We start from the raw sequence: 25,585 nt of genomic DNA, 5'->3' as shown, positions 1-25,585 counted from the left end.
ATAATGAGCTTGGAGTTTGGCAAAAATGTATCATCGAATTTGGCAAAAAAACTGCATTGAGTTTGGCAAAAAAACATTGAATTTGCCAAAAAATAATGAGTTTGGTGAAAAAGAACACTGAACAAGGCAAAAAATGACACTGACTGTGCCAAAAAGTGACACTGACTATCTATAAACATTCTGACAAAAAAAATACACCAAAATGTCAAAAAATGCTAGATTTGGTAAATAAATATAGCAAATTTGGCAAAAAGTAATATGAAAGTTGTCAAAAAGTAGTAACGAACTTGCAAATATATTTATTAATTTGGAAAAATAATAATGTATCTGGAACAAAATAACATGGCTTTTGGCAAAAAAAAGGGGGGGGGGGGCGAATGTGGCAAGAAATATCACTGAATTGGGCTGTAAAATAAAATTGTTTTTTTTCCCCATCCCTAGTTAAGAGTTTACCTTGTATCTACAGATCATGTGTGTCTTATGACATGCCGATATGTTATAAATACAAAGTTTCGGCTTACATGTTAACGTATGAACCTATTAACAGAGCAACAAATCTCAGAAAGAGCACATTGAACAACATATCCAATGCTATGTTTATAGAGTCTTATGTTAACAAGCAAGCTGTAATAAGCAGTTACTTTTTATGGTGCAAAATTTTGCTGACTATCCCTGTACACTGTAAAATGTTGGTTTGTGCCCAGGCACTGCTGAAAAAAGCTCATTTTTGAAACTAATCAGAGTAAATACAATAAGGACAATATTGCGGAGCCAAAATGGAACAATGGTTATTTGCTTCTCACATCATATTACCCAGTTTATGTAGAATACTGAAATAAGAATATTCATTATGGTGTGAGTTTTTTGTTATGTCAGCTTGCTTCCTATGTTTGGATTTCCATGGATGCTGCATGTGAATTCCCATTGAAGGATCTAATAGCTCACCACAATGATACTATTTTCTAACTGCCTGAAGTTCAATTTTTATTGGTGTTATTTTCATAACTTCTTGTACATACAAATTTTCCTTACTACAGCCATATCACGAGAAGCAACATATGTTTTATGTTATTTATTTTGCCCATAGGTGAAAATGATCGTCCTGTTAGGAGAAGTCGGTGGTGTAGAAGAATATGCAGTTTGTAAGGCCCTAAAGGATAAACGGATTACTAAACCACTTGTAGCATGGTGCATAGGCACATGTGCAGGTAAGAATGTAGTTTCTGATACTGTAGTTACCTTAGTCTCACCAAAGTGTATCTTGTTGTGTCAAACACTGCACATTTTCTATGTATTTATCAAAACTCATATAATGCCTTTTAGAGCAGGGGCAGTAAGAAAGTGGCTCAGACAGAATATCCCAGGAGTGTTGATTATTTGCCATAACTTCCTTCAAATGATTGTATATTAACTGCTTTGTTGCATCACTTTCTATTCAGATGTTACACTTGACACCCTTAAGTTCAATTTGATATGATTTTTTTTTGAGTACAATAGCTGGATTTCAATTTGCAGTCCATAATGTCAGTTTGTAAAAATATATGTCTTTAAAAATTAATAAATAGCTTCTTCTTTTTTAATAAATGCCACTAGTCTCAGTGACAGGTGGTAATTAAGAGAAAAATTCCATAATTTAAAATATATTATTTAGTGTGTTCATTAAGAAAATATACTGTGGTGGGTTTGTGTTGTGGCATGTTCTGCAACTTGAATTGTCATTATATATTTAGGTTACACACATTTTGCTTTTATTTGTTGAAGCATTGTCTTCAGTGTACATTATGTTTGTAATTAGCTTTCTTAAGTTATTTTACAATGTCTGTGGAATGCATTTGCTATTCATTTTAGGCCTGACCTGTTGATTTATGGGAAAGCTATAATTGCTGTTGAGTCTATGCAAATGCTTTCACTTAAAGACAAGTTTCCAATATTGTACATATAAATCTTCACATAATTTAATGGGTCAAACTGATGGCCTTTAATGTAAACAAAATAGCAGATGTATTAGTTATATGATGTAAAATAATTGAAACACTATCTGTAGTGATAGTATACATTTGCAGATTGCTGACCACACAACTGAGAACCAGACAGGTTAGGCACACCTGGAAATCTTGTGAGACCATTGAAGATATTTTGCTCAGTGACAACTGTAATGAAACACATGATAGTAGATGCATTGATGGAACCCAAATGAGTTAGGCAGTGTACTTATTTTACTTGTCTTACTGCAACATCAGATTTTTCTTTCTTTTCAGTGTCTAATCAGTGTTTTATTGTCTTCCTAATAAAGTGTTTTATCTGATCACTGTTTCTCTGTTTCGCCTCATTATGTACCACACAAATGATGAGTATCGACCACCAACATAAAATAATATAATTCTAGGTTGTCTCCTATTTTTCTCATTTCATTCTTCCTTGTCCTGTGGCTACTGATACTGGTAAACTCCACTTCTGTTGCTTGGTTTGTGCTTTTACCTCTGTCTTGAGTATTGGAAAAAGCATATTACAGTTTTTTTTTTTAAATTTTGTACTTCCTCTTCTTTCACATCCTATGGTGAGTGAAGAAGTTTGTTTCTTTCCGCAGTCTGTTGGTTATTGTATGTCACACAAGGATGTTCTTTGATACAATATTTCAAAGCTTTTGTAAATGTAAATTGATTCTAGCATAATTCCTCAGCAGTAAGATTTTGTTCTCTCTCTCTTCTAACTGATTTTTCAGGTCTGCTTTATTCAACATTCCACACTAATACATCACACTGGTGTATCAGATACTAAAGCCTGGGAACCAAAATACATTCAAGGTCAATACACTTGTAACAACAAACAGTGATGTGCTATAGGCAGAAACAAAAGAAACAGTACATGAGAAACTGGATGCTTGCCATATTGGTTTCATTGCAATGTACTGACAATTGGGGCTGGCGTACAAGATACTGACAGTTGGGGCTGTCGTACAAGATGGTTCATTGCTCTTTTTGTTGCTATCATCTCTCACTCCATTTTCCTGGGACAGCTTCATACTTCTGATCAACCTTGCGGAATGGCCCAATTCAGTGCTCATTGTTGTAGTGGTCAAGAGTTGATGTTTGCTTAGGCCACATTTTTGAGTTTGTGTGAGAGTTCATTTGAGTGCACATGTCTACATTTTTATGTTAGTTGATGAGACTGTTAGATGTTGGTGGCTGATGATGTTTTGCTGTACTTTTTGTTCATTTTGAATATATTGGATTATACATTTGACCACACAGTGTTGTTATCAGTTATATAAAATTATATTTTTCTTCACATGGCAACTACGTGTTAGCATGTTTCATTCCTGTATGCTGTATGTATGTTGTTGTTTGTCCATGTAATCTGTTGGTATTTTCACTTGTACTTATTTAGTGTTTACACTATGTGTACATGGTTTGCTTTATGCTGCTTGGTGCTGAGGTCATAGCTGGTCTGTAGCAAATAAATTTGAATAGAATCAGTAGCTGTGAATATAAAATGACAATTTTTAAACATTTTTAAGCCGTGAGAGATGATGATGACAATTATATTGTTGTTAGGTGGCCCAAAAATAATAAATTCAGTCCAGCATTACAATTGGCAGTATTGTGACATTTCCAAATTGTATAATTGTTATGTTGCAGGTATGTTTACATCAGAGGTCCAGTTTGGTCATGCAGGATCATGTGCTAATTCAGATATGGAAACGGCTGTTGCAAAGAATAAGGCACTGAGTGAAGCTGGTGCTCATGTCCCACCATCATTTGATTCTTTTGGAGATGTAATTGCTGAAGTATATGAGTCATTAGTTGAAAGTGGTGTGATAGTTCCTGCTCCAGAGGTTCCACCACCTACGGTGCCAATGGACTACTCATGGGCAAGGGTAAGTGTTGCATTACTGGTTTCATTGTAATAATTTCACAAGTGGGCATTATAAGCATTGTAATTGTTTCTCAAAAGGTGAATACAGTTTCAAAGTTAAATACCAATCAACATGTTATATTGTCCCATTCTTTGGATTAGTAAATACACTCATAGTTTAAAGGAGCTGTTATAAATGTTATGAATGTTATAAATGAGATTTTTAACCCACATTCTTCTTCAATGCGAGAGGGTAGGGGAGGAAGCATGGAAGATTCTTTGGTAGCACTATGACGTGGACTGAGTGGTCGGATTTGATGTAGTAGATGAGGTCAATGTGAATGTGAAGGAGCCACAGATAGGGAGGGAAAAACCAAGGAGAGGAACAGAGCACAGGAATGTGGCTGCAAAGAACATTCATTCCTGAGCAGGACATGTTGGGCACTGGTGCAGCAAATTAGAGGTTGATGCAGACATTGTGGAGTATCTGAGTTATCAAAATGTAAATTACCATCCATGATCTTTGACACTCTCCTGTGCTATAAGTAGATCAATAATCTAACAACTTGATTGTATCTTTATATAGTTATATAGTTATAGCCACCTCTGAATGCATTTAGGAAAATGCAAGACAATTCTTCTTAGCAAGGATATGTGTCATTGCCTCTTTCATTCCACTGAAACCTGAAACATGCCTAACCTGTGTGATAAACTCACTACCAACTATTTTTTTAAAAAATAGTTAATGAAATAACTGTGGGATTTTAGTTCTGTACCTTCACTTAAAGGAGTACAGTCTGCTTGTCACTCTTTATGCTTTCAAACGACATGTGTGTGTGTGTGTGTGTGTGTGTGTGTGTGTGTGTGTGTGTGTGTGTTTTGCAAAATTGCATTATTTGGTGAAAAAATTATACCAAAGTCTGTATAATACTTTGAAAGTATGTTTTCTATTGTATGTGTTATGGCATTCAGGAAAATTATATTCAATGTTCCATGAAACGAAAATAACTTGAGTAATGAACTGGGCTGTGTATGGGAAACAAGCATAATATGAAGTGTACCTAATAACCTGTGTGAGAAGGTACATTAAACATTGGTTTGCTTTTGTAAACACAGCTGTCTTCTTTGTGGAGGAGAGGTGAAAATAACCTTGAGACACCACATCCTTCATAAAACATTAAGGAGATAATAACTGAATATTTTAAAGGCTTGTCTTAAAATATGCAAAGAGAAAGTGGTTGAAAATAACTGTATGATGGATTGTGCCATTTAAGACATAATTGCGACTGGCACTAGCATAAAATACACAAAAGCTGCAAAAACAAGAGCAGTTAAAAGTTAATATTAATTTTCAGATACTGGAAAATAAATGTTCAGTGTAGGTAACACAGGATTCTCTCTCTCTCTTCTTTTGCTTCTCTGCCAATGAGTGGAACTCAAACAGGCCCATGGTGTGTATTGATTTATTTCCTCCTCATGCTGCCTTTCTCCTTGTTAATGTGAAAGGTGTCAACACTTACATTCATCTGGTAATAGTAGACTGGAGGCTGTGTGCATCTTCTAACCATCTTCATTGATAGCAAATGTTGAAATATTGGTTTGCATTTTGAGAATTAGGCCTCTGAATATAAATTAAAACCCTTGCCCTCCAACACTTGAAAGAGCATTCCAGACACCACCTTCATAAATTGTCCAAACCTTCAATTGACATCCTTCTCACATTTCATAGCACCACTACCTGCCACCTGTTATCCTACCCATAGTGAACCCCTTGTCAAATCCTCATAACACCCAGACCATGCCTAGCGGACCTTTTCAGTTTGCCACATCCACAAAAACTCCCCTTCTGGCACTTCACAAAATTTAGAACCCTAACAAACTCAAACTGTTGCTAACACGTCCACCAAAAACCTCAATTCCATAGAAGTTTCAATCCTGCCAAAGCCTACAAGCTCTGCTATAGTGATAACATCCTAGAAGTCCAGTACAACCTCCAATCCATACTGAAGTCCTTAGGCCCAATGCAGATCCTCTTCCCTGAGTCCATCTCACCCTGTACACTCACCTACATATTCTCCAAATTCCACATACCCTACAATCCTGGAAGCCATGTTGTAGCTGGTTGATGTGCTCCTACTAAAAGAATTTCCACTCTTGTTGATCAACACCTCCAACCAATGACCCAAAATGTAGCCTGGCACATCAAAGATACTTACCACTTCCTTCACTGACTTGTCACCATTCCCACCCCTTTACCTCCTGGATTCCTACCTGTCACTGTTGATTCCATCTCCCTATACACCAACATCCTCCTTGTCAATGACCTTGCCACTATCAGACACTATGTCTCCAAATGTCCTTCAGACTCCAAACCCACTATTTTATTCCTCATACACCTTACCATCTATATTCTGACTCACAGCTACTTTGCCTGTGAGGGGAAGGTATATAAACAAATCCACAGCACACCCACGGGCACCCACATGGCACCCTCTTATGCCAAACTTTTTATAGGCCGTCTAGAGGAAATGTTTGTAGCTTCCCAAAAACCCAAACCCCTTGTCTAGTTCAGGTTCATTGATAATAGGTTCATGACCTGGACTCGGGGCCAAGACACCTTGTACTCATTCTTCCACAATCTCAACAGCTTCTCTCCCATCCGTTTCACCTGGTCCTCCTCAACTCAATGTACCACCTTTTTGGACATAGACCTCAACCTCTCTGGTGGCTCCATCTACATCTCTGTCCACATTAAACCCACAAACCACCAACTTCATGATATCTGTAATCCTTTCTATGCCAAAAAATCTCCCCCATACAGTCTGGTCATCCACGGATGGCGTATCTGCAGTGTCAAGAACTCCCTTGTGCAGGAGGCTCAAGGTCTCACGAGGGCCTTCACAGACAGGCGCTGCTCCCAAAACCCAGTCTGCAAACAGATTTCCCATGTCGTATCCTGACACCACCCTCAAGAATTAACTACAAAAGTAAGGCTTAGACTTTCTATCACCATGCCTTGAAATTAGGGACATCGCACTAAAGATTCTTTTCAACCATTTTGAAGTGGCATTCTGTCACCCACCCAACCTTCACAACATCCTGGTCCATCCGTATGCCATTCCCACTCCCACTCCCAACTCCTTGCCACAGGGATCATATATGTGTGGAAGATCCAGGTACAAGACCCATCCATCACCTCTGCTACAGTCCTGTCACAGGCTTAACCTACCCTATCAGAGGCAGGGCTACCCGTGAAAGCAGCCATGTCATATACCAACTGTGCTGCAATCACTGCATAGTTTTTTATGTCAATATGACAGCTAACCAACTGTTCACCAGATGAATGGCCCCCACCAAACTGTGACCAAAAATGAAGTTAACTGACCAGTGGCACAACATGCACGATTTCAGTGGCTACTTCACAATCTGGGGGCCATCAAGACCCTCCCCTCCACCACCTTCTCTGAATTATGCAGATAGGAGTTCTGCTTGCAACACATCCTTTGCCTCTGTAACCCTTCTGGCCTTAATCTCTGTTAACCCATTGTCCCCACATCCTTCACCCAACAGTTTCCCTTCTTCCATCCTGTCACCCCCTCCCAGTCCACATCTCCCTCTACCGAAATGCAATCTGACATTGTCTGTCTTGCTGGCACACTGTAGGGGCATGTTCTCATTTGCACGTGCACGTGCATTTGCATCTCTCTCTCTCTCTCTCTCTCTCTCTCTCTCTCTCTCTCTATCTCTATCTCTATCTATCTATCTATCTATCTATCTATCTATCTCCCTCCCTCTGCCCCTCTCTCCCTCCCCCCCTCCCCATCCCTGTGTGTGTGTGTGTGTGTGTGTGTGTGTGTGTGTGTGTGTGTGTGTGTGAGAGGGGGGGGGGGTTGACATACTGTTGGTTCTTATGCAGTCATAACCATTTCTCTTTCCTCTTCCCCCTTGCTAGTATGTTTCCAGGCAGATGATGATGATAATTAGTGTTATAGTTATGCCTTTTTACCCAGGCATTAGTCATAAATTATTACAGAAGAGAATAAATTCTTAATGGTATATAATGCCATATCTTTAATAAGGTTTGTTTCTCTCTTTCTCATTTTATAGGAATTAGGACTTATAAGAAAACCAGCCTCTTTCATGACAAGCATATGTGATGAGAGGGGCCAGGAGCTGATCTACGCAGGAATGCCAATCAGCAGTGTAAGTTATCTTCCAAAACACACTATTCTTTTAACTATTGTGTTGCAGTATATGTTGTCTCTCTATGATTTTCTTTTTATATAACAGCAAACCTTGAGTGTAGAGAACTATAGGGAAAATGCTTGTCATTATCTCTGCTTGGTGGCTTTATTAATGAAGTGCTGGGCCCTGTACTTGGTTTTGTGAATCCAGGAAATCGCCAGTTCAGAATGACTTTTTATGTAACAGTAAAATGAAATTTTGCATTCCCAGTCCTTACTTAAATCTGAGTATTTTGTTGGAAAAGATTTAAAATGAGTTTTGTAGAGGGACATTTGGCTGTGCATCATTTTACCCACTGGGTGAATGGAGATCATTTGGTTACCTGCACAGGTTGTTGGGGTCATTGTGACTGAAAAGATATGCTCGTTACTGAGTGAGTGATTCTGTTACACTGTTTTGTTAGGAAAAATTATGTCACTGTAGGAAGTTTGTTCTCCATCGTGGCTGTCAGTAAAGGATCCCTATGTGTTGTCTTTACTTTGTTTTAGACTTCTCATTTTGAAAATACTCTCCAATCCTTACTATTACACATTGACAATAATACAACAGGTATATGGGTGCCTAAGGTTGGACTTGGGAAATAGTTTAATGTTTTAATAAGTAAAAATAAATTTGCACCAACTTTAACTACTCACATCTGTTTGCTTTTGAATTTTCCAGAATTGTGTTCTATGTTCATATTCTTATTTTAAAAGTCATATGAAACTAAAGTTGATCATCGGTAAAGCAGAGGCCAGTCTGAGATTCATTGGAAGAATCCTAAGGAAATGCAATCCGAAAACAAAGGAAGTAGGTTACAGTACGCTTGTTCGCATACTGCTTGAATGCTGCTCAGCAGTGTGGGATCTGTACCAGATAGGGTTGATAGAAGAGATAGAGAAGATCCAACGGAGAGCAGCGCGCTTCGTTACAGAATCATTTAGTAATCGTGAAAGCGTTACGGAGATGATAGATAAACTCCAGTGGAAGACTCTGCAGGAGAGACGCTCAGTAGCTCGGTACGGGCTTTTGTTAAAGTTTCGAGAACATACCTTCACAGAAGAGTCAAGCAGTATATTGCTCCCTCCTACGTATATCTCGCGAAGAGACCATGAGGATAAAATGAGAGAGATTAGAGCCCACACAGAATCATACCGACAATACTTCTTTCCACGAACAATACGAGACTGGAATAGAAGGGAGAACCGATAGAGGTACCCTCCGCCACACACCGTCAGGTGGCTTGCGGAGTATGGATGTAGATGTAGATGTAGATGTAGATTGCAATATTTACTTCCTCATACATCTCTGCTGAGGAGAAAGTTCTTGTGTCATTGGGAGAATAATTACAAAACGTTATTTGTGAAGTGACTTAATCGGCTTCAATGAACCTCATCGAGCCATCAAAAGGAAAGATTTACTTGGCTAAGGGATGACCATTGGAGAACTACATATGGCTCAACTTCGTTTGGACAACCAGAGTGATGAAAAAGAAGTGAGATGCACATGTACAGTGCAACCCAATTGCTGCATACTCTGATATGACTGCAGACTTGTTTCTAGTTACAGATTTGCCATCCAGTTTATGTGATGGTGGGACTAAGGTGAATGTATTTGCAGTTTAGTGTGATATCTAAATTGATAGGGAAAAGGTGTTCTAGTAGGTCTATCATATAAAATGTGTTGTATTAATTTAATACATCTATTTGTGTTGTCCAGTCAGAGTTTGCAGAGTTTGTTCTCTCTCTAAAAAGAGCTCATTACTGGTGACAGGCTGTTAATCCCTAATCTTCTGTCATTTTCAGACCTAAAATTTGTTTTTGATGGTAACTTCACCACTTGGAGTATATAGGAGCTGTATGAAATAATCTAATCACTGTTGGTATATTTCCAGGTTCTGAAGCAAAATTTGGGAATTGGAGGAGTGATATCTCTGTTGTGGTTTCAACGATGCTTACCAGCATATGTGTGCAAGTACTTTGAAATGTGTCTGATGATAACAGCTGATCATGGACCAGCAGTTTCTGGTGCTCACAACACCATTGTCTGTGCTCGTGCTGGCAAAGATTTGGTATCTTCTGTTGTTTCTGGACTCTTGACCATTGTACGTATAGTATTTTTTTCTTTTATTCTCTTAAATTTTATTGATTACAGTATCTAGAATATTAGTATTATTGGTTACATTGAGATTGCCATTTACTCATTCACTTAGACTGTTGCAAATACTTTTCTCATTAGATATAGTATACTACGTGTGGAAATTTCAAGGGTGTTGAGAGATTGTTAATATGTAGTCAGTGATAAACTATATTTTGTCTCATTAACTGTCTCTAATATATGAATTACATCTACATCTACATCTGCATCTACATACATACTGCACAAGCCACTGTACAGTATGTGGTGGATGGTACAGTGTACTGCTGCTAGTCATTTCCATCCCTATTCCACTTGCAAATAAGGCAGGGGAAAAACAGCTACCTAAAAGCTTCCATATTGGCTTCTGTCCAGGGATTCCCATTTGAGTTCACAAAGCATCTTCATAATCCTTGCATAATGATTGAACGTACCAGTGACAAATCTAGTAGCATGCCTCTGAATTTTTTCAACCTGGTAGGGATCCTTGTACTCAAGAATGGGTTGCACTAGTGTTCTGTATGCTGTCTCCTTTATGGATTAGCTACACTTTGCCCAAATTCTCCCAATAAAATGAATTCAAGCATTTGCCTTCCCTACTACCAACCTGGCATACTCCAATCCATTTCATATCGCTCTACAACATTATCCCTAGTTATTTAATCAGTGTGACAGTACCAAGCAGCACCCTACTAATGCTGTATTTGAACATTATGAATTTATGTTTCTGCCTCATCCTCATTAACTTGTATTTTTCTACAGTTAGAGCAAGCTGCCATTCATTACATCAACTAGAAATTCTGTCAGAGTCATCATGTATACTCCTACAGTCACACAGTGATGACACCTCCACATAGAAGCAGAGGACAAGATACAGGGTCCTGTTACTTAAAAAGTCTTCAACCGCTCACATGTCTTGGAACCTTAGACCTTCAGCAGTCTGCAATGGGGCATCATGTCAACACTTTCCATAAATCTGGAGTATGGAACCTGCTTGTTGCCCTAAGTCCATGGTTTGTAGGATATCATGTGAAAAAAGGGCAGGCCGAGTTTCACATGAGCAATAATTTTTAAATCTGTGTGGGTCTGTGGACAGAAGCTTTTCTGCCTTGAGGAAATTCACTGTATGCAAACTGAGATTGTGTTAAAGAATTCTACAGCTAACTGGTGTTAAGGGTATTGGTCTGTAATTATGAGGGTCCGTTCTTTTACCTTTCTTATATGCAGGAGTCACCTGCCTTTTTTCCCACTAGCTTGGCACTTTTATCTGTGTGAGAGATTTGCAATAGCTTCGAGCTAAGTAAGGAACCAGTGCTGCAGAGTACTATCTGTACTCTGCTCCAGCTGCCCAGAAGAATGTGGAAAATAAAGCAGGATGACTGTGCAACCATCCTGTACATTGACGCCTGGTCTGATGATTCACTGGCATGTTGATACATTTTCTCAGACCTGTCATTGTGGCTATCCTTGGCAGCAAATATTGCAAGATGGAGGGGAAAATGGGTCAATCCCATTCCTGACATGTAAACAAATGAGTGACTTAGCATCCACACACAAGAAAAAATCAAAACATGTGCAGTGCAGCAACAGTGAAAATTTTGATGCTTCACAAAATTGAAGGGATGTAGCCATCATCTCTGAATTTTTATTCTGTGAACTGTGTTAGCTTGAGAAAATTCTTAACAGGCTCCAATTCTTGGTTTCTTGATGTTTCTTCCACAAGTTAATTAAAAAAAAAAAAGTCTGCAGCAGAAGGAATCTTATTGACTTCGCAAGACATTTGTGTTTAGGGTCTTGTGTAATGACAAGTATCTGTTTTCCTCCATTTACCTCCATTACTCTGCAGTTATATATCAAGGTCTGTCATGAGCAAAATATTTTCACAACAGTCAGTTTTGGGTGGGGTTGTTTCTGCTGGCAATCAAAAGCAGATGTCTTATAAATGTTAAGTTGTGGAAGATTTCTCTTTCAGTAGACATTAAGTTTTGCAAAAATTTGCACTATTTCATGCATATTTAATTTGGTTCATGTTGGTTTTGTTACATTTTAACATTTGTAATTGATTCCGTTGACTCTAAAATATGTTAGTTCATATAACTCAAAATCAAAAATTTTCTAGATGTTTAGTTTTGCAGTTATGGCCCTCAGTTCCATTATGGAAACCAGGCTATGATCGTTCTGACTCCCAACAGCTTTTGGAGCGAAGCCTGTACCATCTTTTTGGGTAAGACTCTAGACCACGTGGTCAAGTGCCACCTGATCTGGCTCCTCAAATCCTGAGGTCACCTGTGCTGCTCCCAGTGCAGTTTCAGGCACTGCTGTTCTTCCAATAACAACTTAATTTTTCTGAGACAGCTTTACAGGATTCCTTCTTACACCAAAACCATTTGATTGGTGTGTTTTTTGACCTTGAAAAAGCATACACACCATTTGGAGGTACATCATCCTTCACCAATTTCATCAATGGGGACCATGTGGATGTTTGCCACTTCTTATTCACTCCTCCTTCGAGGACCAGTGCTTTTGCTATTGTGTTGGTGATGCCTTGTCCGAATGCTATGTTCCTGATAATGGGTTCCCTCAAAGTTGTATTCTCTGTCACCTTGTTTGCAGTTAGTCTCAATGACACCTTGTCCACAGGCAGGAGCCCTGTTAAATGTTCTTTGTTTATGGATGACTTCACAATCTTCCACTCTTCCTCCTATCTTACAACAAAAATGGGTCAACTACAGATGACCATCAGGAAGCTTGGGCCAATGAAACTGGTTTTAGGTTCTCACCAAGGAGACCAGGTGTGCCAGTTTTAACTGAACTCAACCAAGTTTTAACCAACTAGAGCCCACAGTGGAGACAATATTTTTCATTTTAAGAACACTGCGCCCTTTTTGGCCTTCTATTTGACTTGAAATTAACCTGACATCCTCACCTCAAAGACCTTAAACAAAGGGCTTCAAATCATTGAATATTTGGAAATGCCTAGCAGAAAGGTGAGGGGAGTTGACAGGTCTCACCTCCTACAGTTTTATAGGGCATTTGTTAGATCTCAGTTAGATTGTGGCAGTGTGGTTTATGGATTGGCCCATATTTCCTCCTTCAAGATGTTAGATGCTGTCCACTATGAGGATATTCAGATATCAACTGGAGCAGGCCAGTTCAGAGTCTGTGCAGAGTCAGGTGAACCACAATTCTGGATTCAGCAGTGCCTCCTTCTGGCTCAACAGTCTCTGCAAATGTCAGCATTGCCTCAGTCATTGGCATTTAGTGCAGCAATGCACCCCAACTTTGAGCAGCTATTTAGCAATTGCACACCCCCACACAACCAAGTCATCCAGGGTACATGATACTGACTAACTGACAATTATTAGTATATCATACCTCCGAATGCATAACCAGGGATGGGACAAATTGCCGCCTTGGTGTCTTCAGAGTCCCATAGTGACTACAGAATATGTTTTTGCAACTCTGTTTTCTTTTTAAGTATTACCACAGTGTTTTCATTGTTTACACATTTGGATCCCAGCTAGGAAATGCTCTCAGTTGTTCAGCTGTTTTTCCTACATGATTTTCCACGTACGCCTTCTGGAACAATTTACAAATTATGATGCAGATTTATATGGTGTTAGGATGCCACTGGAATGGATTCAAAGATATTATAGTGCAAGGTTTGTCATCTGTTATGATTCACTCAGTGCGCTAAAAGCAGCCCATTAAATGTACACGGTAGACCAGTTGAGTCAGCCCATCCATGACTATGTACAGTGACTCCAACACCATGACAAGGAGGTGAACTTTTCCTGGGCTCATGGACTCATTGGGACGCAGGGAAATGATATAGCTGACAAAGCAGCTAAAGAAGATTGTCGAGATGGTGTTGTACATTGATGTGCCATCCCATTGTGTGCTGTCATCGCATTATCTGACAGACAAAACATGCATCAGTGGGAAACTGAATGGTTGTAGATGACAGAAAACAAACTATGGTCATTCAAATCAACCACACAGATGTGGCAGACTTCATGCCAACCTCACCAGTGGCAGGAAGTGCTGCTCACCAAATTACACATAGGTCATTGCCCTTCAACTCACATTATTTCCTCCTCCAGTAGGAGGATCCATCACTCTGTAAAGTTTGTGGTATGCAACTCTCAGTTCAGCATGTTTTGGCTATGTGTGTCTTATATTCTTACATCATGGCAGCCCTTGATTTGGCTGGAGATCCGCCCACCATCCTTGCTGACACTGACACCAGTGTTACACCGATTCTGAAATAATAATGATAATAATTGTATGAAAACATGTCTCTTTACTTTATGAGTACTGAAGTTCATCAAATTCAGGTGAAAAATTGTTGCTTTGAAGGGTTAACACTGCGTAAAATTTTACTGTTTCTTGATTTTGTAAGAAACACACTGCCCAACAATGCCTTGACTATGTGTGTATCAACAGTTACATTTATTCCCATTTCATACTACAGTTTGCCATTGCCGGACTGCTTTTCTGAATTAGCCTTTCACATTATTACTGTCCATGGTAGCTTTATATAACTGTTCTAATGATTTATGTTCTGCTATCAGAAGGCACTGACTGAGAATGACAATACTATTTTGTACGCTAATGTAATATGTAATTATACATATCTTCTGTGAATAAACTGTATCATTACTCACTGTTACTCCCCCATTTGACAAAATACATACAGATTCATAATCCATCACCTTGGCAAACTGTTTAAGTAATTTTAGTGCGACACAACTACACATGACCACTCAGCATGAAACCCAAATTATAACTCTACTCTCCCATTCTGGTGTGTGACCAGTAGTACTCGAGAATTGTTGAATGTAAGATAGGAAGGCAATGCCCTTGCAAGACAAAGGCACGGTCAGCTTTGAAAGTTCCTGAGAACCAGCAGTGCATAACGGGTACAGTTTACCACATTGTACCACTTTCAGCAGCAGAACCACTTAAAAGTTCAGCTGCTGAGGTATCAGGACAAGAAATTACAGGTGTTCACGTACCTGTAGAAGAATATTTCTTTCAAACAATAATTGCTAATTTTCAATAACCTTATTGAGAATATTTCCACTGTAGTTGTGTTGGTTGCTACCTACATTATGTTGTTGACTTACTTTTGCACAGTATTGCATAATATAAAAGTAGGTTTTCAGAAATCATTTTGAACTAGTTCATTAATTACCAGTTTATTCATTTTTGCCTGTGGCTTGTTCTCCTCAACTATTATGCTGGCATTTCTGTTTTAAATTTTTAAATTTATGGTTGTCTTATGGATTAGATGTACTTATTATAATTTACTGGCGTCAACTCTTCTGAGTAACCACCAGAACATGTATCTTGTTACAAAAGTAATGCATCTAACAGTCACCTGTTGATGTCAAGTGACCAAGATGGCCATTAAGTGACTATTTGAGTTGCTGCATTCGTAACATGATACTGTTTCTGATTATGACTCATAAGAGTCAAAACTGGCAAACTGTTGTAAATCGATCCCTTGTTCTCAAGACAATCATGAATAAAAAAGGAATTTCCAAAGTAGACCATGGAATCAAATCTGACAATGTGAAATCTCAATGAATTCAAGGTGAGGCGTGAAAAGCATGTGGTAGATGATTTGTTATACATTGTTTACCACATAATGTATTCACTCTAAAATTTCATAAACAGATCAAGACACAGTAACAAGAAATGGTAATGTGCAAATGAGGAAGAAAATACACGTAACAAGAGAGCTATTAAATCAGTTAATTTATTAATGGAAAAACTTTCCTATTTCAATTACTAACAAGAGATCTGCAAAAGATGAGTACAGTGATACATTCCTTTCCTGTGGTCTGAGTGAAACGTTTTGTAAGAATGCAAATTTTAAAGCTAAGTTTGTCACCACAAAGGCTTTCTCTGTATGAGGTTCGATCTGCCAAAACGGGTGAAACTTTGCTGTTTAATACAGTATTTTGAACAGCTATTTGTCACATTTTAGAGGTGTATACGTCACATGGAACATCTGGCATTTCAATTTTTCCCTTCGTCAGCTCTGTTATATTGTCTTTTGAGCTTAAGAATGCCTGGAAAGTATTGAACTTAACTTTCTTACGTAGCAGAGTATAATGCATTGATGATGATGTAACCATATATTCACATCAAAGAAATATCTAGCCTTGCTTAAATGCAGTGGAAATCCAAGATGGTTTATAAATATGTATTTGAGGATAGATCATGCTGTCCAAATACAAGAGGAGGTGAGGAGCAGATAGGAACATACATGTAGAATATGATTATTAAGTCTTATGGACTAAATCTTTCTTGTGCAAGATATGGTTGAGAGACAGAGGTACATCATTGATTATGTACATGCTTGCAGGTGGGGGGGGGGGGGGGGATGTTGTTTGCACAATTTGGCGAGGTATGGGATAGGAGAAATGCTAAGACAAGAGTATAAAATATAAAGAGTGGCTGCTAATGTGATTGAAGCCAGTGGGAGGAAATATGATTATGGATGTTGGGGTAAAATTAAGAAGAGCTCTAGGTAGTAGTAGTAGTAGTAGTAGTAGTAGTAGTGCTGGTGGTGGTGGTGATTCGGCAGTGTTGTTGAAGTCAGCCACATGATCATAGACAACATGTTCCATAATTGGGTAGTGCAGTTACCCTCAGCCACAGCATGGTAGTTGTAATTCATTCTGGAGAAGACTGAATACTTCCTCACTATGTGTAACATTGTACTGTGGTTGCAATGAAGTTAATACATGATGTGTGTGCTTCCATAGGTAGCACTACTTATGGTTGGTTAGGAAATGTTGCTGTCAGAACTAAATTAGAATGTGGTACATAAATGTATGGGGCAGTTCTTGCGCCTAGTGTTTTTTTTTTTTTTTTTTTTTACAGAGGAATAGGAATATCATGCAGCTATTACACATGGATATTCCATTGTATGGCTGGGTGGGAAAAGGCAGTAGGGACGATTATAACAAATTCAGGACATGATCAGAGCCCTTTTGGAAAATGTGACTTACTTGTTGTAGTTGTGGACAGAATTGTGTGCAAAGGAACTATTCCATTGCGACTGGTCAGGAAATGTATCTCATATTTCTTCCATAGTTGTCCCATCAGTGACACTAATCTCATGACAGTGGGCAGGACCACTATCTGCAAACTGAACCAACCAGATCATCCTTTCTACACACAAACACTCCATCATTGACTCTATGAAACATAATGAGTATCTGACAGAGGGCCTCTGCCATATTTCAGACTTACAGGGGGTGGACAAAAATATGGAAACATTGTGAGAAATGCATGCTTGAACATAAATGCAGATGTTAGGCAAGCCTGCAGGTTGCACTGTAGTACTAGACTATTAACCTCATCTGTGCAGTGTCTTCAACACATTGTAAGTGTCAGTCGTGGGGAAATTGTTGGTGCTCATATGCTGGATGCTTCCATAACCAAGGTAGCCAAAGTGTTTGATGTTTTAAGAAGCCCTGTACCAAAGATTTGTACCACATACAGGGAAACTGGAACTACAACATCCACTAAGTCACAACTCAGATAAAAGTGCATGGTGAATGATTATGATGGATTGTCACTAAAGAGTATTGCAGCAAAAAATAAGAGGGTGACAGCTGCAAAGGCCACTGCAGAACTGAATGTCACACTCGCAAATGCTTTCAGCACCAAAACAACATGAAGGTAGCTTGATAAGCAGGGAATTGCAGAGCAAACAGGAATTCCAAAACGAGTCATCAGTAATGCAAATGCTTATGACATGAAAACATGGTGCCAAAACCATAAAACCTTGTCTATGGATGTATGGAAGAAAGTAATTTGGTCAGATGTGTTTAGTTTCAAACTGTTTCTAACATCTGGCTGAGTTTACATCCCAAGAGTGAAACATGGCAGGGGTTTGATGATGACTTGAGCAGCCATCTCTTTATGTTAATTGGCCCCTGGGTTACTCTGTAAGGTTGCATTACTGCCAAGGTTTATGTGACCATTTTGGCTGGCCAGGTCCATCCCATGGTACAGTGTTTGTTCCCTAATGGTAATGCTGTGTTCCAGGATGACAGGGTCCCTGTTCACACAGCTTGTGTTATCGAGGACTGGTCTTGTGAGCATGAGAATGGATTGTCGCATCACCCTTGACCACCACAGTCACTGGCTCTCAATATTATTGAGCCTTAGGGTCTACTTTGGAGAGAAGAGTGTGTGGCTGCTATCCACCTGCCTCCTTGTTATCTTAACTTTCCTGTATATTACAAGAATAATGCTATAAGATTCCCCTGAAAAGTGCACAGGACCTGAATTTATCCATTTTGAGAAGACTGGAAGTTGTTTTGAATGCCAACAGTATTCCTACAACATATTAGGCATGGTAAGCTCATTTCTTCAGGATCCCTGCCCCTTCCTCCAGCACCAGATTTTTGTTATACAGATGGTAACTCCCTGAGCCCTGCAACATATCCTTTTTTCTTGCAATTTTCATCTCCTCAAACTCCAGTAGTCTCTGTCCTTCACCTCTCTCCACTCTCTCTCCCAGCACATTCTGCCATCCTCATTAAACCAACCTCTCATCTCTCTTCCCCCCCCCCCCCCCCCCCCCCCCCCAGAGTCACCTTTCTTCCCTCTTTCCAGCTCCCCATATCATTCTTTCAGATTTCTGGAAAGTGATGCAGGCCTTTTACAATTTGTATTAAAGATTTTGATGAAATTTTTTTTTGTCGTTTTTTCTCATGATGCATGTAATCCTCAATAATTTTGACCAATGTTCTTTTTTGTTCTAGGGAGACAGATTTGGAGGTGCCTTAGATGGAGCCGCTAGACAGTTCAGTGAAGCATATGACACTGGTCTTATTCCCATGGAATTTGTTAATTCTATGAGGAGTAAAGGTCAACTGATAATGGGTATTGGACACCGAGTGAAATCGGTATGTAATTTGCTTTGATCAAAAATAATTTGTACTTTTGTTACTTACTAGCTTTCACAATTAATATATTTGAATGTCTTAAATATGGTAACGGGCTTTGACTAAACGCCATGAACTTATTTTTAGTGCTTGGCGTTGTCCCCCCACCTAGTTTCACAAAAATAATGATTTTTTAAACCAGGCAGCCAGTTGACTGGCACCTGCTGATTGGTTATTTTCCCTCCTTTTTTTCCTCCAGTAAGAGAAGAAAACCATTTCTCTGTGAAGTTCTACATTCATAATTTGGGTGATATTGATATAGGCTATTTAACTGTAGATATGTCTTAACATATCATCTTACTTAAGTAGCACATAAAAATGATAGGTTTTGATGTAAAGTAGAAGATGTGTGCTGATATCTGTGCTATTGGGAGGAGCTGGAGCCTTAAACATTTACTTACGGTTCTAATGGATGACTCGGTATTGTCTATTATACAGATTTCAAGTATTGTTTATGGTCTGCATTATTGTTATTGAACTGACAAGAGTTAGGTGGGAGGTAGTGGTTTATACTAGTGCAGTAGAAATGTAAACTCATACATTTATGTCCTTTTCCATGAAATCTTTATGTTTTCTATGGATCCCCAGTTTTCTCGAAATGTGCCAGATGTATCATTTTGTGAAGTGTTGCTTATACCTGTCTGTCAGACATTCTATTCCTATGGGTAGATTTTCACTGTGTTTTATAGCTATGTATTTCACTCATTTCTTGCTAAAATTTGGACACTTAGATGGTAGTGTAGATTGCTTTGCATTGCATTTGTGGTTGTAATTATTCAGTAAATTGTTGTCAACAAATTTTATCATGGAGTAAATATGCAGTGAAACTGCAGTTAATACACTATGTGATCAAAAGTATCTGGACACCTCTATGTAATGTGGAGTTGACCAGTTGACGTCGTAAGGGGAGGACCTGCTAGTATAAAAGGCGGTGATGAGTATTTTGTTGTCAGTAGAGAACCAGTAACAACAGAATGGTTCAGTCAGGATAGCTCAGTGACTTTGAACATAGACTGAGTAACCAATCCACCAGGGGCATTTCAACTCTTCTGAATGTTCTTTCCAAGCTGACTGTCGGTCATGTGATTGAGAACTGGAAACGCGAAGGGCTAGCCTCTGCTAAACTCAGACATTGTGGTTGTCACATACTGACAGACATCAAACGTGGCAGTGTGTGGTTGTGAAAATCATATGAAATCAGCAGAAAGAACCACTCAAGAGTTCCAAATTGCCACTAGCAGTCCTGCTAGCAAAATAACTGTATATCAGGATTCAAAAAGAATGGTATGCATTGGTCAAGCATCTCCTCATAAGCCACCCATTTCTGCAGTCATTGCTAAGTGATGTGTGAGGGAGTCATACCTGTCAAGTTTTCCGGTTTTCTGGGAAGATTTCTGGATTTTGGGCTAGTCCTTTTGGTTTACTCATGAACATTTCTTTCTTTTTTTTCAACTCCTGGGCTTGTTCCCACCCTCTGCATTCATACTGCATTTCAGTTTTGACTTTCAATAATAGCTGCTATTCCGAGATACGGGTGTTTGAAATTCAACTGAAAGTCAACCGATAATATTATTGATAATCTCTTCTCGCAGAATATCGCTGTGCTTTTGTCATTAACTCTGTGTGTTTGAAACACCATTGGCGAAAGTCGATCGAACGTTCTATCCCTAATCATGTCTTGCAGGTTATCGCTGCATAGTCTTTGTGCTTTGATGCATGTTAGCGGGAAAACTTTGTTTATGCTTGCTTTTGTGTGGTGTTTCCTGTATTTTCTGGTATTCATGCAACTGTATGACGAATTGGTGTCCAATTTGGTGTTAGTATGTTGTGCTTCAATTGCGTTTTAGTGGGAAAGCTTTGTTTATGCTCGGTTTTATGCGGTGTTTATTGTGGTTCTGGTATTCATGAAATTGTGTGATGAATTTTTGTGTGATTTAGTATTTTTGTGATGAGTTCAACTAAGAAATGATATCAGTCTTTCAGGGATGCATATTCCGCTTAATTTCCTTGTATTATGCGACCACGGAAAGGCAAAACATTTGCATTATGTTCCGTGTGTTCGTGTGATATAAACATTGCTTACGGAGGAACTGAATTAATTCGTGTGATATAAACATTGCTTACGGAGGAACTGAATTAATAAATCATATTAGATCATCTCCAATACAAAAGTGAAGGGCAGCAGTAGGAAAATCGATTCATTTTTTACCACTCCTGGAGCTGACTTTGTTGTAGCAAGAGGAGAATGTTTGTTCATTTCATTTTTAATTGATCATAATATTCTGTTAGCTGCCACTGATCATGCTGGTGCCCTTTTTAAGAAAATCTCCTCTGGTTCAGAAATTTCAAAAAGATACAGTTGTGGTCATACAAAACTTCACATATTTTGAAAGAAATGCCTACTACAGATTCAAGAAATGAACTCATTAGTTGCATGCAACATGAACCATTTCCTTTGGCTACAGATGGGAGCAATGACAGTGATGTTAAGCTTTATCCCTTATCCATCACCTGTTTTGAGGAAAAGCAGGAAAAGATAGTTACTTCGGTGCTGTCTGTTCCAGGCTTAGTGGGTGATTCACTGGGACATAATATTGGGAATTTGTTAATTTAACAGTTGGAGTATTACAAAATGCCAATTGAAAATTGTGTAATGTTCTGTTCAGACAATGCTCTAGTCGTGATTGGAAAGAAAAATGGGGTTGCTGCTGTTTTAACGGAAGCATAGCCATATGTGTTTGTGCTGGGTTACTCATGTCATTTGATTAACTTTGCTGGTGAGAAAGATGCAATCAGCTTACCTGTTAAGACTGATGAACTTTTAGTCAACATTTTCTATTGTTTAGAAAAGAGTTGCAAGAGGAAGGAACGTCTTAAGAAGTTCCAAGAGGTTCATGACAAGGAAACTAAGAAGATACTAAAACATGTCTCCACAAGATGGCTATCTTTAGCAAAGTGTCTGCAGAGACTGTTGGAGAAGTGGGATTTATCAGTTGGGTTCTTTAAACATGAAGTGCATGCTAGTGCTTAGTGTGCATCAAGTAGCTTAACATAGTTAACAATCCCAAAAATTGAGCTTGGTGGTTCTAAAGAGTGTCACCAGACTCTCAGATTTGCATCTGCCACAAAATCTGACACTCCTGTGCTGAAGAACAACAATATTATTCAAACCTGTGAAGAAAAACAGTTTATGTTTGTCTCTTCAGACTTAAAAAAGGCTACTGTTCTTTCCTATGTGCTGTCATTCCTGTATTTGAGAATCTCAGTTCTGCACCTGAAATTCATATAAACTGTTAGAACTAATGACAAATCTATTACAGCAGCTTCTCTCCAGGTTTGTTAAACCTAAAGTTATAAAGAGTTCCCTGTTACAGAAAGTTCAGTACCATCTTGTTGAGAATCAGAGAGATAATGATGATCTAGTTATTGGTGTTTAGACAATGAATTTGGTAAAGAAACTTAATGACAAAGACAAATCAACATTCTTTTCATCTGTCAGGGCTTACTTCTGCTCTGCATGTGATTATATCAGAAACAAGTGTCCCTTGAGTGATGAAGTACTGAAGCATGCAAAGGTTGCACAAGTTTCCAAACTTGAGGATGTCAAGTTTTCTTCTGTAGAATTTCTTGTAGGAAGGTTTTCATCATTGCTGTCTAGGAAGGCAAGTGAGCCAGCTGAGGATGCAATGAATGTGTTTCAGAGCCAATTTGTGGCACTGCAGGTTGATAACTCTGCTACTCTTGAGAGCGAGAACTTGACAGGTGATACCAAGTGGGCGCATTTGATGAGCATTCGTGGAGCTGATGGTGTTCCAAAGTATGATAGGTTATCCAGGATAATGCTTTCTGTTTTGACTCTACCGCACAGCAACACTGAGTATAAGTGTGTGTTTAGCTTGGTGAAGAAGAATTGCAGTCAGTTTATGTCCTACATGTTGAATGAAACTCTGGGATCGATTTATGTTTTGTCAACAAGAACCAGTGGTCCATGTTACATGAATAGTTTTCCTTCAGAATTACTGAAGAAATTGAAGAAAGCTACTCATCTTCATATCTCCTCTGCAACCTGTGATGGAATGTAGCCAGTGTTCTGTGAACTCGAGGAAATTTTGTAATTAAGTGTAAATCGTTGTTGGTAGTTTTGACAGAGTCATTCATATTGTGGCTTGCAAGAACAAGTGCAGTAAAGCTCACCTTTGTGTAGTGTGTGAAATGTTCCCAGTGTTAAGTGACAACAAATGAACAGTCATCAGCAAGTAACTTGTGTAAATACATTGCTTCAGAGTTCAAAAATAGTTATCTTAAAATGTAGGCTACATTATATGTGTTAACATTATTTGTAATCTCGACACTGCATGTTTTGCCTAATAGCCATTCCATAATAGTTCTGTATTTTGTCAATTACACTGTCAGTTAACCTTCCCTTCCCATCCAACCCTTTACCATTACTGAGATTTTGTGATTTGTATGAAGCCTTCAGTCACTGAGGTCTTGATTTCATTCATTTCTGTGCATTTCCAGTACATTTAAATTTCTGTAGTACATCACCACCACCATAGGGCTTCAGTTCTTGAATATGTTTTAAACTTTTAGAATCACCGCCACCAAGGTAATTCACATATCACTTTATCACATGCAACAGAACATTGAAATATACTAGCAACAGCAGCCACTTCCATTCCTCCACTACTGCCACTATAGTTAGGTGTGTAGTTATATACACCTAGAGTATTTAGATATTACTGCTACATCTAAAACTTTCCCAGTATACATACTGGTGGCAGATACTACATCATGAAGAGATTTGTGTCCCCATATATACCAGGTACCATCGAATGCTGCAGTAAAGTCTCTATTACCACTCTTTTCTATTACTGCCTCTTCCACAGCTTTCTTCATAGATTCTATGCAGACGTATTCAACCTTAGATTCTACAAATCTGTTATAGTTCATAAACTTGGTTGGGGGATTTGGCAGATTCATCATGCCATAGAAAACTGCACCTGCAGTTGCACTCTTACCAATTGTATGCAAGGCATAAACAAATCTAATGTTGTGTTCATAGATTTTGCTGCCATTTTCTTCATTTGGAGTTACTGCACCACTGTTCCAAAAGGTGGTCATGAACACTTGCCACATTTCAGTTCCATTTCACTGGCAAGTCCTACATGATGTTTTAGCGTTCCAGACCGACTTCACTGCACTGAATAAATCTTACACAGTTTGCGAAAATCCCGTTGAGAACTGACATATCAAATATTTCATTCACATACAATTCACCCATAAAATATTGATACTTTTCACTAACTGAACCAAGTTTCCTCTGCGAAGTACTTTCTTTCCCACGTTCATTGCAATGAGCAGGTGTACCAGCAAGGTTAGGTTCACATACTTGGTTGTTGTCTTTATTGTTTATGGTAATAACACCTACTATTGGCATTCCAACATTTCTCTTTTCCTTAAAAGCCTTCAGAGGATTTCTAGTCACATTACATTTACCCATGATTATCTTTCAATAAAACAGACGTCAATGAACAGAATTCACTACAAATATTTTCAGAATTACAAAAGAGTAAAAAAATATGAAGTACACGGCAATTGAGTGAGCAAAATATATCGAACTATCACAGGTGACCCACAACACTTGTTTTGTAACACTTATTTTATCTCACATCACTAAAATGTACATGATGATCATGTAGACTCAGAAGAACAACATTTGAAAGCAGTTTAACAGTGCCACAGTGGGTCACCCCCATGCAGAATATATTTCAAAAATGTTTTTAAAATAGATGTAGTCATCTAAGCTGCATAAATTATATATAAATTGAAAGGGGAAAGTCTGTAGATTTTTAAAATGCAAAAAAGTAAAAATTGAGTATTTAAAGATTTTGAACCTTTCCAGAGGCCTGGAAGCAGGCAGACAGCAAACAATTTAACCCAAAATATATAAGGTCTCCAACAGAATGTCACGATTGACACAATCAAATGTCTTAGATACATCAGTGGTCATAAATTACCAGTAAATAATTTTTGTGCTCATAGTTTGTATAAATATATTGAATTGAATTTTATTTGATCCTGTAAGATTACATTATGTACAGTAAATGTATGTGTAATACAGGACATGTCAAAGTAGTAACATTCATTATCACTTATTTTTCTACCCCTTTAGCTTACATTTTTACATAATTGATAATGAATAACAATATGTACAAATTTGATGGCATAAATATTCTGTAACACTTAAAAGTCTATTTCAATGAGATAGTCTTTAAGTTTCTTTGGAAAGTCATTGTCAAGTACACTATCTTGCCGGTTTTTAGGCAGACTTCTTAGTAGTCTGATACCAGAGTACTGGGGTCCTTTTTCCAGCATTGCCAGTCGGTGGGGTA

General features: G+C 38.4%; 1 protein-coding gene across 9 annotated transcripts in view; it reads left to right on the top strand.

Annotated features, from left to right (window-relative positions):
• The window catches only part of LOC126299402 (ATP-citrate synthase), a 152,295-nt gene that overhangs the window by 120,646 nt on the left and 6,064 nt on the right, over positions 1 to 25,585 (top strand). For all 9 annotated transcript variants that reach the window (XM_049991279.1, XM_049991276.1, XM_049991283.1 and 6 more), the window contains exons 14-18: positions 1,088 to 1,208; positions 3,639 to 3,877; positions 7,963 to 8,058; positions 9,974 to 10,183; positions 19,008 to 19,151. In XM_049991279.1, the coding sequence (XP_049847236.1) occupies positions 1,088 to 1,208; positions 3,639 to 3,877; positions 7,963 to 8,058; positions 9,974 to 10,183; positions 19,008 to 19,151 (810 nt within the window). The remainder of the gene's footprint in view (positions 1 to 1,087; positions 1,209 to 3,638; positions 3,878 to 7,962; positions 8,059 to 9,973; positions 10,184 to 19,007; positions 19,152 to 25,585) is intronic.

This window comes from Schistocerca gregaria, chromosome X (assembly GCF_023897955.1).
Source record: "Schistocerca gregaria isolate iqSchGreg1 chromosome X, iqSchGreg1.2, whole genome shotgun sequence".
Classification (NCBI taxonomy): domain Eukaryota; kingdom Metazoa; phylum Arthropoda; class Insecta; order Orthoptera; family Acrididae; genus Schistocerca; species Schistocerca gregaria.
Note: the sequence above shows the minus strand (reverse complement) of the source record. Positions and strands in the feature narration are given on the sequence as shown.